The sequence below is a fragment of the Geotrypetes seraphini genome, chromosome 8, assembly GCF_902459505.1.
Source record: "Geotrypetes seraphini chromosome 8, aGeoSer1.1, whole genome shotgun sequence".
NCBI lineage: Eukaryota > Metazoa > Chordata > Amphibia > Gymnophiona > Dermophiidae > Geotrypetes > Geotrypetes seraphini.
The window spans coordinates 180,815,150-180,832,578 of NC_047091.1; the positions used below are offsets into that span (position 1 = coordinate 180,815,150).

At 43.9% G+C, this 17,429-nt stretch overlaps 2 protein-coding genes across 2 annotated transcripts in view; one reads left to right on the forward strand and one right to left on the reverse strand.

Annotated features, from left to right (window-relative positions):
* NIPSNAP1 (nipsnap homolog 1) overlaps positions 1-17,429 on the forward strand; it is a 42,966-nt gene that overhangs the window by 15,560 nt on the left and 9,977 nt on the right. The window contains exons 2-5 of the mRNA XM_033956982.1: positions 1,886-2,013; positions 3,522-3,567; positions 11,553-11,647; positions 13,505-13,575. Coding sequence (XP_033812873.1) covers positions 1,886-2,013; positions 3,522-3,567; positions 11,553-11,647; positions 13,505-13,575 — 340 coding nt within the window. The remainder of the gene's footprint in view (positions 1-1,885; positions 2,014-3,521; positions 3,568-11,552; positions 11,648-13,504; positions 13,576-17,429) is intronic.
* LOC117365975 overlaps positions 1,498-17,429 on the reverse strand; it is a 36,292-nt gene continuing 20,360 nt past the window's right edge. Inside the window, exon 2 of the mRNA XM_033956980.1 lies at positions 1,498-2,217. The gene's annotated coding sequence lies outside the window, so the exon portion shown is untranslated. The remainder of the gene's footprint in view (positions 2,218-17,429) is intronic.

Here is a 17,429-nt window from a genome sequence, read left to right on the forward strand (position 1 = left end):
TCACCCATTCATGTCAATGGAAAAAATGTAAAAAGCTGCCATTCTCACAGTAATTCAAAAACGGCTTGACCGATTTGAACGAAACTTGGTATGCAGATCCCTCACTACCTGGGGTGATATGTTCTGGGGGTCTCGCAGCCCACCTGCACACGTGGACGGAGCTACAAACAGAAAATCAGATTTCACCCATTCATGTCAATGGAAAAAATGTAAAAAGCTGCCATTCTCACAGTAATGAAACTCTCCCTGGCTCCAAACACATTCCTGTCTTCTGGGGCTGGTTCCTCATCCCCTTTTGCACTGCAGTACTTACCCTGGCACTTCCTTTAGCCCTTTTTTGAGCCTTAGACTCCATAACATCATATAGTATCCTAGTATGTCTGTCCATAAACTACTCATCTGCTGCTTGGAGAGGTAAAGATCTTCAATTTCCAGTGGTTAGGGCCTGCTTACCACCCAACCCCCATCACAGCAACTCGGGAACCTGCCTTGCTACGCTCAAAGGATCCCTTGGTGGCTCTGGGGAGTTCTTGTATTTATATCAAGACAGTGTTCTGGAGATGGGTGGATTCTCAAACACTGCAAGGATTTGATGCTTTTTCTCTTAAAGGAAAATGTTATACTGGTAGTGACTACTTTAGAAACAATATTAATTTTTGAAATTTTTTTTCCCCACATCATTGAAACTGTTTGAGGAAGGGATAATTTTTTATTTATTTATTCAATTTTCTATACCGTTCTCTCAGGGGAGCTCAGAATGGTTTACATGCATTTATTCAGGTACTCGAGCAGTTTTCCCTCTCTGTCCCAGCGGTCTCACAATCTATCTAACGTACCTGGGGCAATGGGTGGATTTAAGTGACTTGCCCAGGGTCACAAGGAGCAGTGTGGGTTTGAACCTACAATCTCAGGGTGCTGAAGCTGTAGCTTTAACCACTGCACCACATTCTCCCCATATGTGTGTATAAACGGGTATAATAGGAATAAAAATACAGTGGTGCCTCACACAACGAACTTAATTCGTTCCAGGAGCAAGTTGGTTATGCGAAAAGTTCGTTATGTGAAACGCGTTTTCCCATAACAATACATGTTAAAAAAAATAATTCGTTCTGCAGCATAAAATATGCTAAGATGACATAAAAAAAGATAAATTTGTCAAAATGGTGAAAATGGTGGTCTTGCTGAGGCCAAACTCTTTGACGAGGTCACACTGTTTGACCCCACATTCACTCCTTCTAATTATTTCCCGTTTCATTTCAACAGAAATCACCTTCCTGCTTTTTTTAGAAGCCATGATATATAAAAAATATTGAGTTTATCTTAAAAGGACGACTGTATACAGTGAGAGAGGGCAGTTAAGCGCAGTGACTAACGACTGCCTGCAGTGCCTGCGCGGAAGGATGCAATACATCGGCAGCTCGGGCGACTTCGTTGTGTGAAACGAAGTTCGTTGTGTGAAACAAGACATGAAGTTCGTTGTGTGCAGCGTTCGTTGTGCGAGGCGTTCGTTATGCGAGGCACCACTGTATGATAAAATCTTTATATAGGTTTGTATAAGCAGGTAGATTGATTATAGATTATAGGCAGAAATAAGAAAGAGGATTGATTATGGTTTAAGAAGGCTGTATTGAACCCATCCCAGGAAACGCAAACTCTGTATTGTAACACCTTTACAAAAGCACAGGTATTGTAACACCATTATAAAGCTCATAAAAACCGCTCTGAATTGACTCCCCCCCCCAGTCATCAGCAGCAATATAAAAGCTTTCAATAAACAATTATTTCACAACTTAAAGAGATTTTGGAAACCCTAAGGTTGAACTAGGTCCGCTTCATTTTTCTTCTTTTTGCTTTGGTGTTGATCTTTTTGGCTTCTGTATTGCAGGAGGTATTCGAAAGACAATGAAAGTAGCTGGTTTCGCTCTTTGTTTGTCCACAAAGTTGATCCCCGTAAGGATGCACACTCGACTCTTCTGGCAAAGAAAGAAACTAGAGGCCTGTACAAGATCCAGTGTGAGTTCCTTCGTCTTGTTCCACCTCTGTCGGTGCAACTCGGTACCAGCAGCGGATGCTCTTATTTCTGTACTGGAAAATGCACCACCTTCCCCTGTTTCCGGACAGGGACTCGTACATTTCATTATCGTGCTGTTGCATTACTCTGAGCAACTCTCAGTTCTGTCGCTGAATGAAGAATTGTAGACAGGTGGATATAGTGATCTACAAGGCAAAAAGTGAAAGAATTAAAAAAAATTCTCACAATGAAGCAAGGAACCTCAAATCCAGTCCTCAAGGTCCACAACCCAGCCTGGTTTTCAGGATTTCCACCATGTGTATGAATTTGATTTGCATCCATTGCTTCTACTACATGCAAATAGATCTCATATATATTCATTAGTGTTTAAGCCCGTTACATTAATGGTTGCTAGAATAGATGTGTTTCTCTTTCTTTCTTTCTGTCTCTCTCTCTCTTTGGCCGCTGTCTGTCTTTTTTTCTGCGTCTCTCCTTGACGTCTGTCTCTTTTTTTTTTTTTTCTCTCTCTTTTTTTTCTCTCTTTCTCCCACTGTTTCTCTCTTTGGCCGCTGTCTGTCTTTCTTTCTGCGTCTCTCCTTGACGTCTGTCTCTTTTTTTTTTTTTTCTCTCTCTCTTTTTTTTCTCTCTTTCTCCCACTGTTTCTCTCTTTGGCCGCTGTCTGTCTTTCTTTCTGCGTCTCTCCTTGACGTCTGTCTCTTTTTTTTTTCTCTCTCTCTCTCTCTTTTTTTCTCTCTTTCTCCCGCTGTTTCTCTCTTTGGCCGCTGTCTGTCTTTCTTTCTGCGTCTCTCCTTGACGTCTGTCTGTCTCTTTTTTTCTCTCTCTCTCTCTCTTTTTCTTTTTTTCTCTCTTTCTCCCGCTGTCTGTCTGCCAACTTCACAGGTTCAGGTTCCCGACATTCAGTTACTTAGTAAGTGGCAGTAGCCAATAATCTCCGGAATCTGCTTGCCCATTTGAAGGCTTTCAGGACACAGAGCTGAGGTCCTTAACGGCATTTTCTCAGACCCAATGAGCTTCGCCCTCTGTCAGCTGTCTGGCCAATCGAAAGGCGTAGAAGATTGTCTTGCTCTCCCTGTTCCGTTTTGCCCCAGCAGTGCCGGGCAGGCAGAGAGCTGCAACGGTGCTCTGACCCAGAGGGGAGAGTGGAGGCAGAGGGAGCGGCAGTGGTTGTGGCCCGATGTCAGCTCTGAGCGTGCACAAGCACCGCACGCGCGCACAAGCACCCTTTAACATTCTGTTGTCGCTGAGCTACGGATCACAGAACACGCAGGAAGGAGTGCGCATGCGTGCTTAGGGTTTTAGTATTAGTGATTGTGGAAATCCTGAAAAACAGGCTGGGTTGTGGACCTTGAGGATTGGATTGGCGGACCCTTGCAATAGCGGACAAACTGATACATAGGCTCCCTTTTATCAAGCTGCATCAGGGTTTTTGGGGTTTTTTTTAATCGCCAGTTCCCTTTTTTATCATGACTCGGTTTCTTTTGTTTTTCAGTTCACAACGTGAAACCTGAATGCCTGGTTGCTTACAACAGCCTGACGTGAGTCTCTCTTCATTCTAGGCATGGTAAAAGTGTATCTGGGCTGCATGCAGCGGGAGCTGCCCAGGGGCCCACTCTTAACCTGGGCCCCAGAGACCCAGAATCGAAAGCCCTAGTCATGATGTACATACATGGTAACATAGTAACTTAATAGATGACAGCAGATAAAGATCTTTACGTTCCATCCAGTCTGCCCAACAAGATAAATTCATGGACTTAAGAGCTGTTTAGTGTAAATACCAGCATGTACACTTCCCCCTCTGTATTCGCGAGGGTTAGGGGCAGAGCCGACCCGCGAATATTTAAAAAACATGAATATTCGGGCCGATTCTGCCCCTAAGCCCCCCCCCTCTTAAGCCTTACCTGGTGGTCTAGCAGGTTTTCGGGGCAGGAGCAATCTTCCCCCCGCTCCTGCCCCGTGCAGATCGCTCACAGGAAATGGCTCGAGAGACTACGGGAGCACAAGGCAGCCATTTCCTGTGAGCGATCTGCACGGGGCAGGAGTGTGGGAAGATCCTTCCTGCCCAGAAAATCCCCTAGACCACCATGTAAGGCTTAAGCGGGGGCTTACAGGGCTTAAAATAGCCTAAAAAATGAAAATATATTTTATTTTTTTAATTTTAAACCACAAATAAGCAAATAGTCTGTTATTGAGTAAGGCATGGGGGAAGCCACTGCTTGCCCTGGATCAGTAGCATGGAGTGTTGCTACTATTTGGGGATCCTGCATGGAATCTCGATACTCTTTGGGGTTCTATAATATTTTGTTACTCTTGCGGATTCTGGAATGTTGCTACTCTTTGAGGATTCCGCATGGAATGTTGCTACTCCTTGGGTTTTGGCCGTGTACTAGGGACCTGGATTGGCCACCTTGAGAACGGGCTACTGGACTTGACGAACCTTTGGTCTGACACAGCAATTCTATCCTTTATGAGTAAGCATTGACAACCCAATTTTAGGAAAGCAGAATTTGCACATTGTAAATATTAAAAATGTGAATTATGGAAAGGGGGTGTGGCTTGGGCAGGAGCAGAGTAGAGTTGAACCAAAAAAACTATAGGCCCCATTTCAGCAGATGAATATATTGTGATCACTATTTTCACAAAAACAGGAACTTCTTCCCTGTTTCAATTAGCAGCCTCTACAAAGAATCTTCTTGGGCCCTCAGCGTCACCACTCAGAACTCAAACTTATCACTGTTCTGAGCTTTACATGACACATCGTCACTGGGTCTGTTTTATCATTTTTGTCATTTTATCAAGAGCTTAAAATAGCTTAAATAGTTATCATCTTAATATTTAAATAATTTAATTTTACTTAGCTTTATATAAAGATGTCTGTATCAAGCAGGGTGTCTATATCAAGCTGAGGGCCTAAGAAGATTCTTTGTAGAGGCTGCTAATTGAAACAGGGAAGAAGTTCCTGTTTTTGTGAAAATGGTATGTATGAGGTAGCCGCCTGAAATTATTTTCATGCTAAATATATTTGATATATTGTGATCATTGGCATTAATATCGGGAATTAGAGCTGCTCCTGGGTACTTTCAGATTTTGTAAAGGGGCTGATTTTGGGCAGTGCTTAATGTATAGCGCTGCGTGTGTTTAGCGCTAGAGAATGACACGGGGAAAAAATCTGTCCCCGTCACCGCCCCGTCCCCGGCCCACCATCCTCTGCACCGCCCCGTCACCGCCATTCCATTCACCGCCCCGTCACCGTCACTGCCATCCCTTTCACCGCCCCGTCACCGCCACTGCCATCTCATTCACCGCCCCGTCACCGTCCCCGCAGCATCCATATAAGCCTTAGTACTCTAATATTTAGCGTATTCCACCCTCCCTCCACCTCACCTTATATTCGTTCCGAGTTTGCCGGCTTCCTTTTTCCCTAGCCGCACGCGTTCAAAAAGCCGTGCATTTAGCCAGCTCCCTCCCTCCACCTCACCTTAAATTTAGAGTTTTCCGGCTTCCTTTTTTCCGAGCCGCACGTGTTCAAAAATCTGTGCACGCGCGGCTGCGCGAGTCAATCAAACTTCTCCTCTCCTGCAACTTCCTGTTTCCGGTTGCGTCAGAGGAGAAGATTGATTGACTTGCGCAGCCGCGCGTGCACGGATTTTTGAACACGTGCGGCTCGGAAAAAAGGAAGCCGGAAAACTCTAAATTTAAGGTGAGGTGGAGGGAGTGGAGCTGGCTAAATGCTACGGGCGGTGGCTGCGGGGACCGCGTGATCCTTGATACCTCACTGCGGAGACAAGACCATTCACCGCCCCGCGGGCGGTGAATGGCCTTGTCCCCGTCGCCGCAGCGACTGCTAGTTTTCTTCCCCGTTTTCGGCGGGTGACCCGCGGCTAAAATGCGGTGGCCGCGGGTAAACCGCCACCGTGTCATTCTCTATTTAGCGCTATAGAAATAATAAATAGTAGTAGTGCTTTGCAGGTGGGATTTGGGGAGGTCTCCCCCTTAGCCTAGTGTGGTGTTTCCCTCCAAAATCAATAGTGACTACGGGGAAGGTCACAGGGGCCGTGGTCTCAATTGGTGCCTGCCCTCCCACCCACTTCCTGATGTTCTAATTTAAAATCTTCCAGCAGCTGCCGTGCAACGTCAGTGAGCACGCCTGCCCCGGAGCACTTCATTCCACTTCCGGGGGCAGGCCTGCTCGCTGACGCTGTGCAGCAGCTGCCTGAAGATTTAAAAAAATATATTGCCAGGAGGAGGTGGGTGGGCTGTGGAGAGGCCGCATCGTAGGGTTCTGTGGGATAGGGCGGAGCTCCTGGGCCCCCCCCAAAAACCTAGCAGTATTCTGCTGCTTATGCTGACGGCAGCCTCTGTACTTTGAGGGCCTTTTAGCTTTCTTGAATGGCGCACATGCATAGAATTTAGAATTTGCCCTTGGTACAGATTCATCCTCATTTCTAACATTTGGTCACCTGAGCTCGAAATAGCTCTGGCTGTTGTGATCAGAGGCTTCGTCCTTTGCAAGTACTTTGAGGAGCAGAGCTGGCTAAAGAAGCCGAGACACCTGCTGTGCATATGAAGCTGGCAAAGGAAGAAGCTTCTGGAGCAGAGTTAGGACAAAAGCTTTGGGGCTTCCTTCGATGCACGGGACGTCTTCAGCCCACTCAAGTCACTTGCTCTGCTCTCCCTTTGTTTGTTAGGGGCATATAGACAGGCAAAGATGTTAAATGTTTTTAATAATGTTTTGTTTATTAGTATCTATATACCGCGCTTTGTTACAATATCGGTGCGGTTTACAACAATTTAAAAGAAAAGAGCGCCAATATTTATAGGACAGATAATGGAAAAGGAGAAAAATAAATTAAGAAATTTAAGATTAAAAATCATATTAAAAAATCTAAAATCACTAGAATTTAAGAAAATGCCAATCCGAATAGTTGTTTTTTATTTTTTTAAGAAGGCTCTAAATTTTTGCGTGCGTAGGCTCGCAGAGTAATTCGTTTGGAAGGGAATTCCGTAAATACGGAACTGATGCAAAGAAGGCAGAATTACGAGTGGACTTTAATCTAACAAGCCCTCCCTTTTACTAAACCACGATAGTGGCTATTAGCGCTGGGAGCAGCGTTGAAGGCTCACAGGAACTCTGGGAGCATCGGGAGCAGCGCTGCTCTCTGTGCTAACTAACTTATCTTAGATGGTAGATGGAATAAGTCAGGGGTAGGGAACTCTGGTCCTCGAGAGCCGTATTCCAATTGGGTTTTCAGGATTTCCCCAATGAATATGCATAAGATCTATTTGCATGCAATGCTTTCAGAGTTCCCTACCCCTGGAATAGGTGGTGGTAATGCTAATCTAGTTAAAGTCGATAACTTAAGTACAAAAGAATGAAAGCTCCCAGTCTACAACCCCCACCCCCCCAAAAAAAAAACAAACAAAAAACAACCCCTACAAGTCATACATTCTCAGTGAAAAAGGGAGATGGTAGTTCTGGAATTCTAAGGATTAGATTAAATGCAAAAAAATAAGAGTGGAAGTACTAAAAACATCAATGCAGTTTGTAAGATTTAAGACTTTCTCCTAATCGGAGCCACACTAAATTTATTTTTTCCTTCTGTCTATTCGTCATGTAATATGTTGTACCTTCACCATTTGCTTTCTGTAATTCGCTGATTGTCCAGCCCTCTTCGATGTGAACCGCCTAGAAGTCATCTGACTATGGCGGTATAGAAGAATAAAGTTATTATTATTATTATAATTATTAAAATACTTAATCACTACAAAATGTAAGAGTTTAAAAGCGCATCTTTTTCAGAAGGCTTTTCGTACTGCACTTCTCCCTCCGTTTTCGCTGTGATAGGGGATTAACAGAACTGCAAATACAGAAAAACCGCCAATAACTTTTTCATATGTTCGTTGTTTTCTGTTAAAAACCACTGTGAATAGGGTGAAACCGCGAATAACATGGTGGGAGGCCTGGTCTGTTCCTGAAGGAGAGGCAAAACGCGGTGAAGAAAGTGCTGGGAATCGGCGATTTCTCTGTGCAAGCTGACGTCATTTGGGGGGAGGAGCCAGCAAGCTAAAAACCGTGAATAATCGAAACCGCGAATGCTGAAACCGCAAATACGGAGGGAGAAGTGTACTCATGAAGGGATGAGGGCTAGTAATTTGTCCAAGCTATTTTGTTTTTTGTTTTAATTCTAATTTTTACTGCCTGGTTTTGAGGTGTACCTGTTTATTTGTGTGGATAAAAGTTGAAAAAGGAGCCTGACAGCAGCAGCTATGAAGTTTCCTAGCACAGTACTCAAAATATTAAGGAAGGGATTGTGGACTTAGCTCATGCCTTTATTTTTCCAGGCGAGTTACATTAAGGTGCACTTTGTCATTTCTGTGTCCCTGGAGGGTTTATGACCTTAACTTTGCAGCTGAGGCAAAGAAGCATTAAGGGACTTTGGCACAAGGAACTACAGTGGAATTTGAACTTGGCCTCGTTGGTTCTTCAAAGCAACAAAACAAAAAGAAGAGTTCCAACCTAAACTGCAGTAAAAAAACAACAACCAAGAGCAAACAAGACAGAACTGCAGATCTGTACAAGACGCAGGCAAAATTTATTTGTGACAAAAAATTTTTTTAAAACCCTTTACCAATCAGGGGACCCGACACGGTCCGTGTTTCGGACAAACCTTCGTCAGGGGTCCATGGAAAAAGTAGAGGGAAAAACAAAAAGTCACAAAAAAACTGTACAGTGGCAGCTTATGCTGCTGATCTGAGCTAAGATCACCAATAAACGAGAACAGAATCAGGCAATACTCAAACTCAGCTCCAACCACTCGAATCAACCTCTCTCTCCATTTCCTGCTCCTCCTCTGCCGTACGCCGCCTTTAGATCTCGTTTACCTCATCAGAAACGCTGCACGAGAAAGCTTTCCACCCCACCCAAGCAAAAATCGACTTGTCACAAATAAATTTTGCCTGCGTCTTGTACAGATCTGCAGTTCTGTCTTGTTTGCTCTCGTTGGTTCTTCTCCTGCTGTAACCATTAGGCTAAAGTTCGAATTCTCATTAATTAAAGAAAGGTCAACATTCTGGGCACGTTCTGATTAATTGTAAAAACAATTCTTTTTTTCATCCCTAGGCATAGATTGTACAGTTTTGACACTGAACCGAATTAGTCTGAAGAAACGGCCTCTATCTCCGTAGTCAGTCACTTCTCTACCGCGTGGAAGTTTGCAGATTGATTTGTATTTATTTAAAATTTTCTTCTATACCGCACATCTACAAATCTGGGCGGCTTACAAAATGCACACACAATCATAAACAAAAGCAAATTACAGCGTAACATAAATTCTCTTAGGCTTCCATGGCTGGCATCGTGATTGTCGCGGTTGTCCGTGTCTCGATTCGACAAGACCTGAACAGGGTTAGGAATGGATTTTGAATTCTAGCTCGTGCCTTCATGGTTACATTCAGATGCTACACTCTTAAACTAGGGATAAAGGGTCAGCTATAAACCACTATTCTAATTAACACACAACCCCATATGGACCAAAGGTACACACTCTACGACACTAAAAGGCCTTTCACACACACTCATACAGCAAAGGTGTTAAGCCAGCAGGAGACCAGAAACCCAACAAAAAAATAGAAAAGAAAAAAAGAAGTAGAGAAAAAGCCTCAGTTCTGCTTCATTTGGCAAAAAACTCCACTTCTCCAAGCACTCCTACATCCACACAAAAGCTGTAAGGCAAAACGCACTGTAGTAGCCTGCAGAGACAATGTCCAATAGCACCCGGGGTACATAACCCCAAACGTGAAACTTGTGAGTGACCCAAGCAAAGAGGCCAATGAAAAAAACCACTTAGCTGCTGCCGTTCTCCAGGCACTTCAAAATTCACGATCCTGGGCAAAGCAGCTAGGGAACCCAACGGGGAACCTCCTGTTTCGCGTTGTCGTGCTGCGTCAGGGGTGTCAAATTAACAGCTTCATAAGCATATAGTCGGACACATCAGTGCTCCTCTGGCTCACCCTCCACTTCAGAAATCACTTCTTAGCTTTTGTGCCCCTCATCCACGGTTTCACGTTTGGGGTTATGTACCCCGGGTGCTATTGGACATTGTCTCTGCAGGCTACTACAGTGCGTTTTGCCTTACAGCTTTTGTGTGGATGCAGGAGTGCTTGGAGAAGTGGAGTTTTTTGCCAAATGAAGCAGAACTGAGGCTTTTTCTCCACTTCTTTTTTTCTTTTCTATTTTTTTTTGTTGGGTTTCTGGTCTCCTGCTGGCTAACACCTTTGCTGTATGAGTGTGTGTGAAAGGCCTTTTAGTGTTGTAGAGGGTGTACCTTTGGTCCTTATGGGGTTGTGTGTTAATTAGAATAGTGGTACATTCAGATGCCCCAGGCATTTTCCTGGAGGGCTTACAAAATAAGCTTGTATTTTGCAGCGATGGAAGGTTAAGTGACTTACTCAAGGTCACAGGGAGTACAGATTTTATGACTTATGAATCCATAAAAGAAAAAATATAGCCCCTTTGCAAATGTGCAGAGTATTACTGAAAGCGTCAGGTTTGCTGATATAAATAGACAAAGTTTCAAAGAATTGAATAGGAAACCATGGAGTTTATGCCCAGCAGAGGTGAGCCGGTGTTGTCACCTTCAATGGAATTATTTATTTATATTCAGGTAATGATAATAATAACTTTATTCTTTTCACCGCCATAACCAAAAGTTCTAGGCGGTTTACACTAAAGAGCTGGACTATCGGTGAAATACAATACAGTAAAAAATACAAATTTGTAAAATAGAATTTCAATAATAAAACTCATTAAGTAATAAACTTATCGAACAAAGTGGTCTTAATTGATTTCCGAAAACTGCAATAGGATAACATAGCTTGCTGAATACATTTATTTAACCAAGATTGTTGCTAGGGTCCTATCGAAGAAGGTCTTATATCTACACCCATTAATTTTTGGATACGCAAATAAGTAGAAGTTTCAGGTTTCTGTTCTTCAACCGTCGATCCGCGGACAGGTGCCAGTCCGCAGAACATTTCTGCCGGTCCGCGGAGGGCTGGTGAGATTGACCCGGTTAAATTTCCTGTCGGGCATCTCTTCTCCTTTCCCTTCCAGGGCTGGCGTTAGGATTGGCTGTGGTACTGCTACAACGGACAGCAAAAAAACACAGAAGCCACAGGACTTTTCCTCTTGCCTGCATCGCTATAGGCTCTGCCGATGCTGATCTCGCCCCCCTCTGAAGGGGCAGAACTTGTAGCGAATAACAATGCAGGCAATGAAGTAAACGATAATGTGGACTATATCTGTCCTGGTGGACTCACAATCTGACTAAAGTACCTGGGGGTAATGGAGTGTTGGAAATGACTTGCCCAGGGTCACACGGAGCAGCGCTGGGCTTGAACCTGCAACCTCAGGGTGCCGAGGCTGCAGCCCTAACCACTAATCATTAGTATCCTAAAATTAAAACTGAATAAAAAGATGTAGTGGGAAGGCGTCTGCATTAATGATGAGTTACTTCCTATGTAGGGAGAAGGTGCTGCCAAAGCTACATGAAGATCCGGATTACCCATGTGACCTGGTGGGGAATTGGAACACCTGGTATGGAGAGCAAGACCAGGCAGGTGAGGTGGGCAGGGGCATCTCAGAGCTGATGGTGCCCTCGGGCAAGAGACTTTGGCAATGTTGGATGAATGAGAGGGAAGCTCAGGCGGGTAATAAACATTCACGGCACTAGGGTTACAAGACGAAGGATTTCCCTTTTGAGGACATGTCCGGGGTGTCCGGACGGGTTTTCAAAACCAGGCCCTTTGTCTGTGTTTTTGAAAAGCTTCTAAGAAATTGGTGTCGGGCAGGAGGGCATGCGTGGATGCCCTCCTGCCTGAAGAGAGCAGGCAGTGGGGGGTAGGGCTGGGTCTGGGCATTTCAGGGCGGGGATCGGTGGAACTGAGCAGGCCTGGGGGGGGGGGGGCGGGTATAGGGGGTCCAGATTTTCCAAACAGAAAATCTGGTAACCCTACATGGCCTGTTGGGCAGGCTGAGCTGCTTTCACCTTCATACAGTTTTGGGGGTTCCCTTGTGACCTGGGGGCCCAGGGCAATTGCCCTGGTTGCTCTCTCCCCAATATCAGCTCTGTTAGGGTAGTTGGATCAGAAAGATGCTGGGACACTCAGACAAACACTGGTGGCTTGAATCAGATCATTTCCCCATGCCCACATCTAATGGTCTCCTTTTTAAAGTTTCTGGCTCCCCCCTTGGCTTGAATTGAGTAGAGGCTAACTTAGAAAATGTGGGACTTAACAGAAAGGGCCTGGAGACTTTCAGACCCATCCTGAACAAGTTTTAAAACATATTTAAATTTTGATATACTGCCTAACGTGGGTATCGAAGCGGTTTACAAACAAGTTAAAAATACTAAAATCCATATATACAATAAATAACGTATATACCATTAAAAAGGGGCCTGAAATTGGAAGAACTAGGACGGCCTAAATTTTCCTTTCTGGTGGGCAAATTTGTGCTCCAGCTATAGATATGAAAAAAAGTAATTTATTTAAGCTGGTTTGGAGGCCATTGACATATTACCTCACTATAGCAGGTCTTTGATTATGAGTCAGTTTTGGTTTATTTTCGTACACATCCAGGAAAGGGGGGGGGGGCTATTTCTGTTCTAATTTGACTTTTGAGTATGTCCACCTGGGGTGGGAGGATATTTTAAATCTGAATAGGGTAAGGTTATTTGGATAGTCTGTTTCTGTGTTTTATTGAATAATCATTGGGTGGGGGGTGGGGGGAGAAAATGGTTGGTTATGCATGCTTGTAAGTTGAATGTGCTTTTATTAACTTATTATGATATATATTTGTGTATTGCACTTTTGAAGTTTAGAAAATAAAGATTTTTTTTAAAAAAGGGGGAAGGCTAAGGACAGCAAGTAATAGGAAATATCACAGAGGAGGTAAAGAAAAGATACATTGTAGGTTCATAGACAACGCGGAAGACAAAGGCACGCGCCGACAACTGAGCGCAAGATGGAGGCACGCGCTGAAGAAAATTACTGTTTTTAGGGGCTCCGGGGGGTTTTGTTGGGGAGCACCCCCAGTTTACTTACTACAAATCGCGCCGGCGTTGTGGGGGGTTGTAACCCCCCACATTTTACTGTAAACTTCCCTTTTTCCCTAAAAACAGGGAAAAAGTGAAGTTTTCAGTAAAATTTGGGGGGTTACAACCCCCCACAACGTGGCGCGATTTGTATTAAGTAAAGTGGGGGGTTCCCCCCCGCCCCCCCCCGTTGGAGCTCTAAAAACAGTAATTTTCTTCGGCGCACACCTCCGCGCTGCGCTCAATTGTCTGCTCGCACCTTTGTCCCGGCGCGCTTTTGACCTGACACCTACATTGTATTCATTAAGAAAAAGGGGGGGGGCTTTGGAATGTTGAGCCTGGACATTGTGTCTTTTTTTTTTTTTTTTTTCCTCTATTACAGTGCATCTCTGGCGTTTCTCTGGTGGCTACTCTGCCCTCACAGACTGCATGAGCAAACTGAGAAGTAACCAGGTACTGGAGCATGTTAGAGGCACAAATCTGGTATCTCCTGACTCGGCCCCGACCTGTCCTTCTGATAAAATCTTTTTATTTATTTATTTATTTATTATTTATATTACACATATCCTATAATTCTGTGTGGATTACAAATTAATCATGTACTCGAGCTTTTTTTCCTATCTGTCCCGGTGGGTTCACACTCTATTTAATGTACTTGGGGCACTGGGGGATTAAGTGACTTGCCCTAGGTCACAAGGAGCAGTGCAGGATTTGAACCCCCAACCCCAGGGTGCTGGGGCTGTAGCTCTAACCACTGCACCACACACTCCCCCAGTACCAAGTTTACTTCTGGCGGGGGGAGGGGGGTTCTGCACAACTATGCAATTCAGATTCCTCCGCGCAGTATTTTAAAGTCTCTAGCCTGAAGAATTTAGCCAGTGACCTGTGTGGCCAAAGGTGGGGGACCTGGAAAAATCAATTGCACCACTGAGAAGGGGAGAAGACAATAGTTAGTCTAGCATTCACCAAAGGTGGGGTGTAAGGCAGCAGCTGTGTGAATAGGAAGTAGCGTCAAACCAGCCACCATGATCAGAAAAGGCAAAAGGAGAGACGCTTCGGCAGCTGGAAGAGGCAGGTGAGAAATGTGAGTAGTGCGGGCAAGAGGAAGCAGCAGCTAGGCAGATCGAACTCGGAGAGGGGGGGGCAAAGTGCCAGGAAAAGAATAAAAATGAGTTTTGGGGAGAATTGAGACGTAGAGAGAGAATATGGGGGAGGAGGGACAAAAAGCGATGGCATCTATGGAGGGAAAGAGGAAAGCAAACTTGTGGACTGAACTTGAGGAGAGAAGTGCGAGCTGGTGAGTCAAACCAGGAGACAGATTGACCAAGGGGGAGGGTTGATGGAGGGGGGGGGTGATGCTTCAAGGCTGTGGGGTGGTGCTTAGTCATAGAATATACTTTACAATAATCCTGAGGAAAATTCTACACAGACCATTTTTTTTTTTTTGGGGGGGGGGGTAATTAGTCTTCCTTGATTAACATTTTCTGTATTGCATTTTCAGTGAATAATTTATTTTAAAAAATCTGAGTCTCATAAATCTAAGCGATGTACAAAACATTTACATCCACAAATTCAAGCACAAGCAAACATTATAAAATGAAATAAACAAATAAGTCAATCTTTCCTCCACAAATTTCCTTAATACAGAATTATTTAAATCTAAAACAAATTAACCACATGGTTAGAGAGAGGTGTCCACAAATAATTGTGTGTTTAACATTTTCTTAAAAGACACACGATCAAGGGTCTCTCGTACGAAGAGAGACTGAACAAATTGCAGCTTTACACTCTCGAAGAACGTAGGGAGAGGGGAGACATGATCGAAACATTTAAGTACCTCACGGGACGTGTCGAAGTGGAAGATGATATTTTCTTTCTCAAGGGACCCTCGGCCACAAGAGGGCACCCGCTCAAACTCAGGGGCGGAAAATTTCATGGTGACACCAGAAAGTATTTCTTCACAGAGAGAGTGGTTGATCATTGGAACAAGCTTCCAGTGCAGGTGATCGAGGCAGACAGCGTGCCAGACTTTAAGAATAAATGGGATACCCATGTGGGATCCCTACGAGGGTCAAGATAAGGAAATTGGGTCATTAGGGCATAGACAGGGGGTGGGTAAGCAGAGTGGGCAGACTTGATGGGCTGGAGCCCTTTTCTGCCGTCATCTTCTATGTTTCTCTGATCTTTGCATAATCTCTTTATACCTGGAATTCTATTCCAGAGTGAGAAAATAGATATTCTAGATTTAACATAACGAATCCCATTTTCTTTTAAACTGATGAGCAACATCCCTCCCTCATATCTCAAACGTCTTGTGGGTTGATGGATTTCCCACAAGTTTTGAAAGCGGGTAGAAGAGGAGTATGATATTTGATGAATGACAGACAGAGCTTTATAGCAAATTCTATTGAACAGGTAACCAGCGGAGAGCTTTTAGGATCGGAGTAATATGGGCAACCCTAGGAATGCCCATTATCAATCTAGCCGCTGAATTCATTAGAAGTTGAACAGGTTTGCATGTTTTCTTTGACAATCAGAGATACAAATCAATTTGAGCTAGCAATAAAGCGTGAACGACGGAGCAAAAATCCACAGACAAGTGCATCGGTTTTAATCTAAATATTCAAATATGTTATTTCTGACAGAGTGTAGTAGTTGGGGGGGGTGGTTTTGTTTTTTCAAAAACTGTTGTCCACTATCTCCTTTGCTTTTTGATATAGTATTAGAACCCCTATTATTAGCTATTAATCAAGCAAAGGGGATACAGGGTATTCCTCGTAACGATTGGGAATATAAGTTCTCTGCTTATGCAGACGATATTTTATTATATTTGAGAAATCCTGTTTCCTCCATTCCTTGTTTGTTAGACTTGATAGACAAGTTCGGTAAATTTTCAGGATATAAAATAAATTGGAATAAGTCTGAACTTCTTCCACTCAATGTACATTGTTTAAAAAGTATGTTTGAGTCCTTTTCTTTCGTTTGGAAGGATGATGGTTTAAAATATTTAGGAATATGGATTAAAAATACAGTAGATGAGACTGTAAAAGAAAATGAAAAAAGGCTGTTAAAAAAGGTTACGGAATTATGTGAGCATTGGAATCCATTACATTTATCTTGGTGGGGGAGAGTTCAAACGGTTGAAATGATGATTCTACCTGTAGTTTGCTATCAAATGGGTATGATACCAGTATTTTTTCATGGATCTTTTTATAAAAAATTGAACTCGATTATTATAAAATTTATTTGGCTTGGTAAAACTCCTAGAATTGCTATAGCATCTTTGCAAAGACCAATTAAGGAGGGCGGGGTAAATTTTCCAAACTTTTATAGGTACCATCAAGCCTATATTTTACGTCAAGGTATGTATTGGGTCCTCCCGGATCTCATTGAGTATACTCCTGATTGGTTATATTTGGAATGGCGACTCATGTTTCCTTTACATCTTTCTCATGTGCTCAGTATCAAGATGCCCAGATTGTACAAAGAAAATAGAATTCTAATGGATACTTGGAAAACATTACGGTTTATCAGTAATTTAACAGCAATTACTATTAATAACTCAACATAAGAACATAAGCAGTGCCTCCGCCGGGTCAGACCATAGGTCCATCCTGCCCAGCAGTCCGCTCCCGCGGCAGCCCAAACAGGTCACGACCTGTCTAAATCACCAGAAGGGGCCCCCATGCCGCCTTGGTTTCCCTTCCTAGCCCTCCGGTCTTGCACATGCACGACCTGGGTTTCTATACTTATTTTCTGGTTAGCTTTCTCAATATCCCATGATCCCTTTATCCTTCAGGAATCCGTCCAGTCTCTGTTTGAATCCTTGTACCGTACTCTGCCTGATCACTTCCTCCGGTAGCGCATTCCAAGTGTCCATGACCCTTTGGGTGAAGAAAAACTTTCTTGCATTCGTTTTGAACCTATCTCCCTTCAGTTTCTCCGAATGCCCCCTCGTACCTGTTGTCCCCTTCAGCCTGAAGAATCTGTCCCTATCCACCCTCTCTATGCCCCTCATGATTTTGAAGGTCTCTATCATATCACCCCTGAGCCTCCTCTTTTCCAGAGAGAAGAGCCCCAGCCTATCCAACCTCTCGGCGTATGGGCAGTGTTCCAGCCCTTTTACCAGTTTCGTTGCTCTCCTTTGGACTCTCTCAAGTATCACCATGTCCTTCTTGAGGTGTGGCGACCAATACTGAACGCAGTATTCCAGATGTGGACGCACCATCGCTCGATACAATGGCATGATGACTTCCCGCGTCCTGGTTGTTATGCCCCTCTTTATGATGCCCAGCATCCTGTTGGCT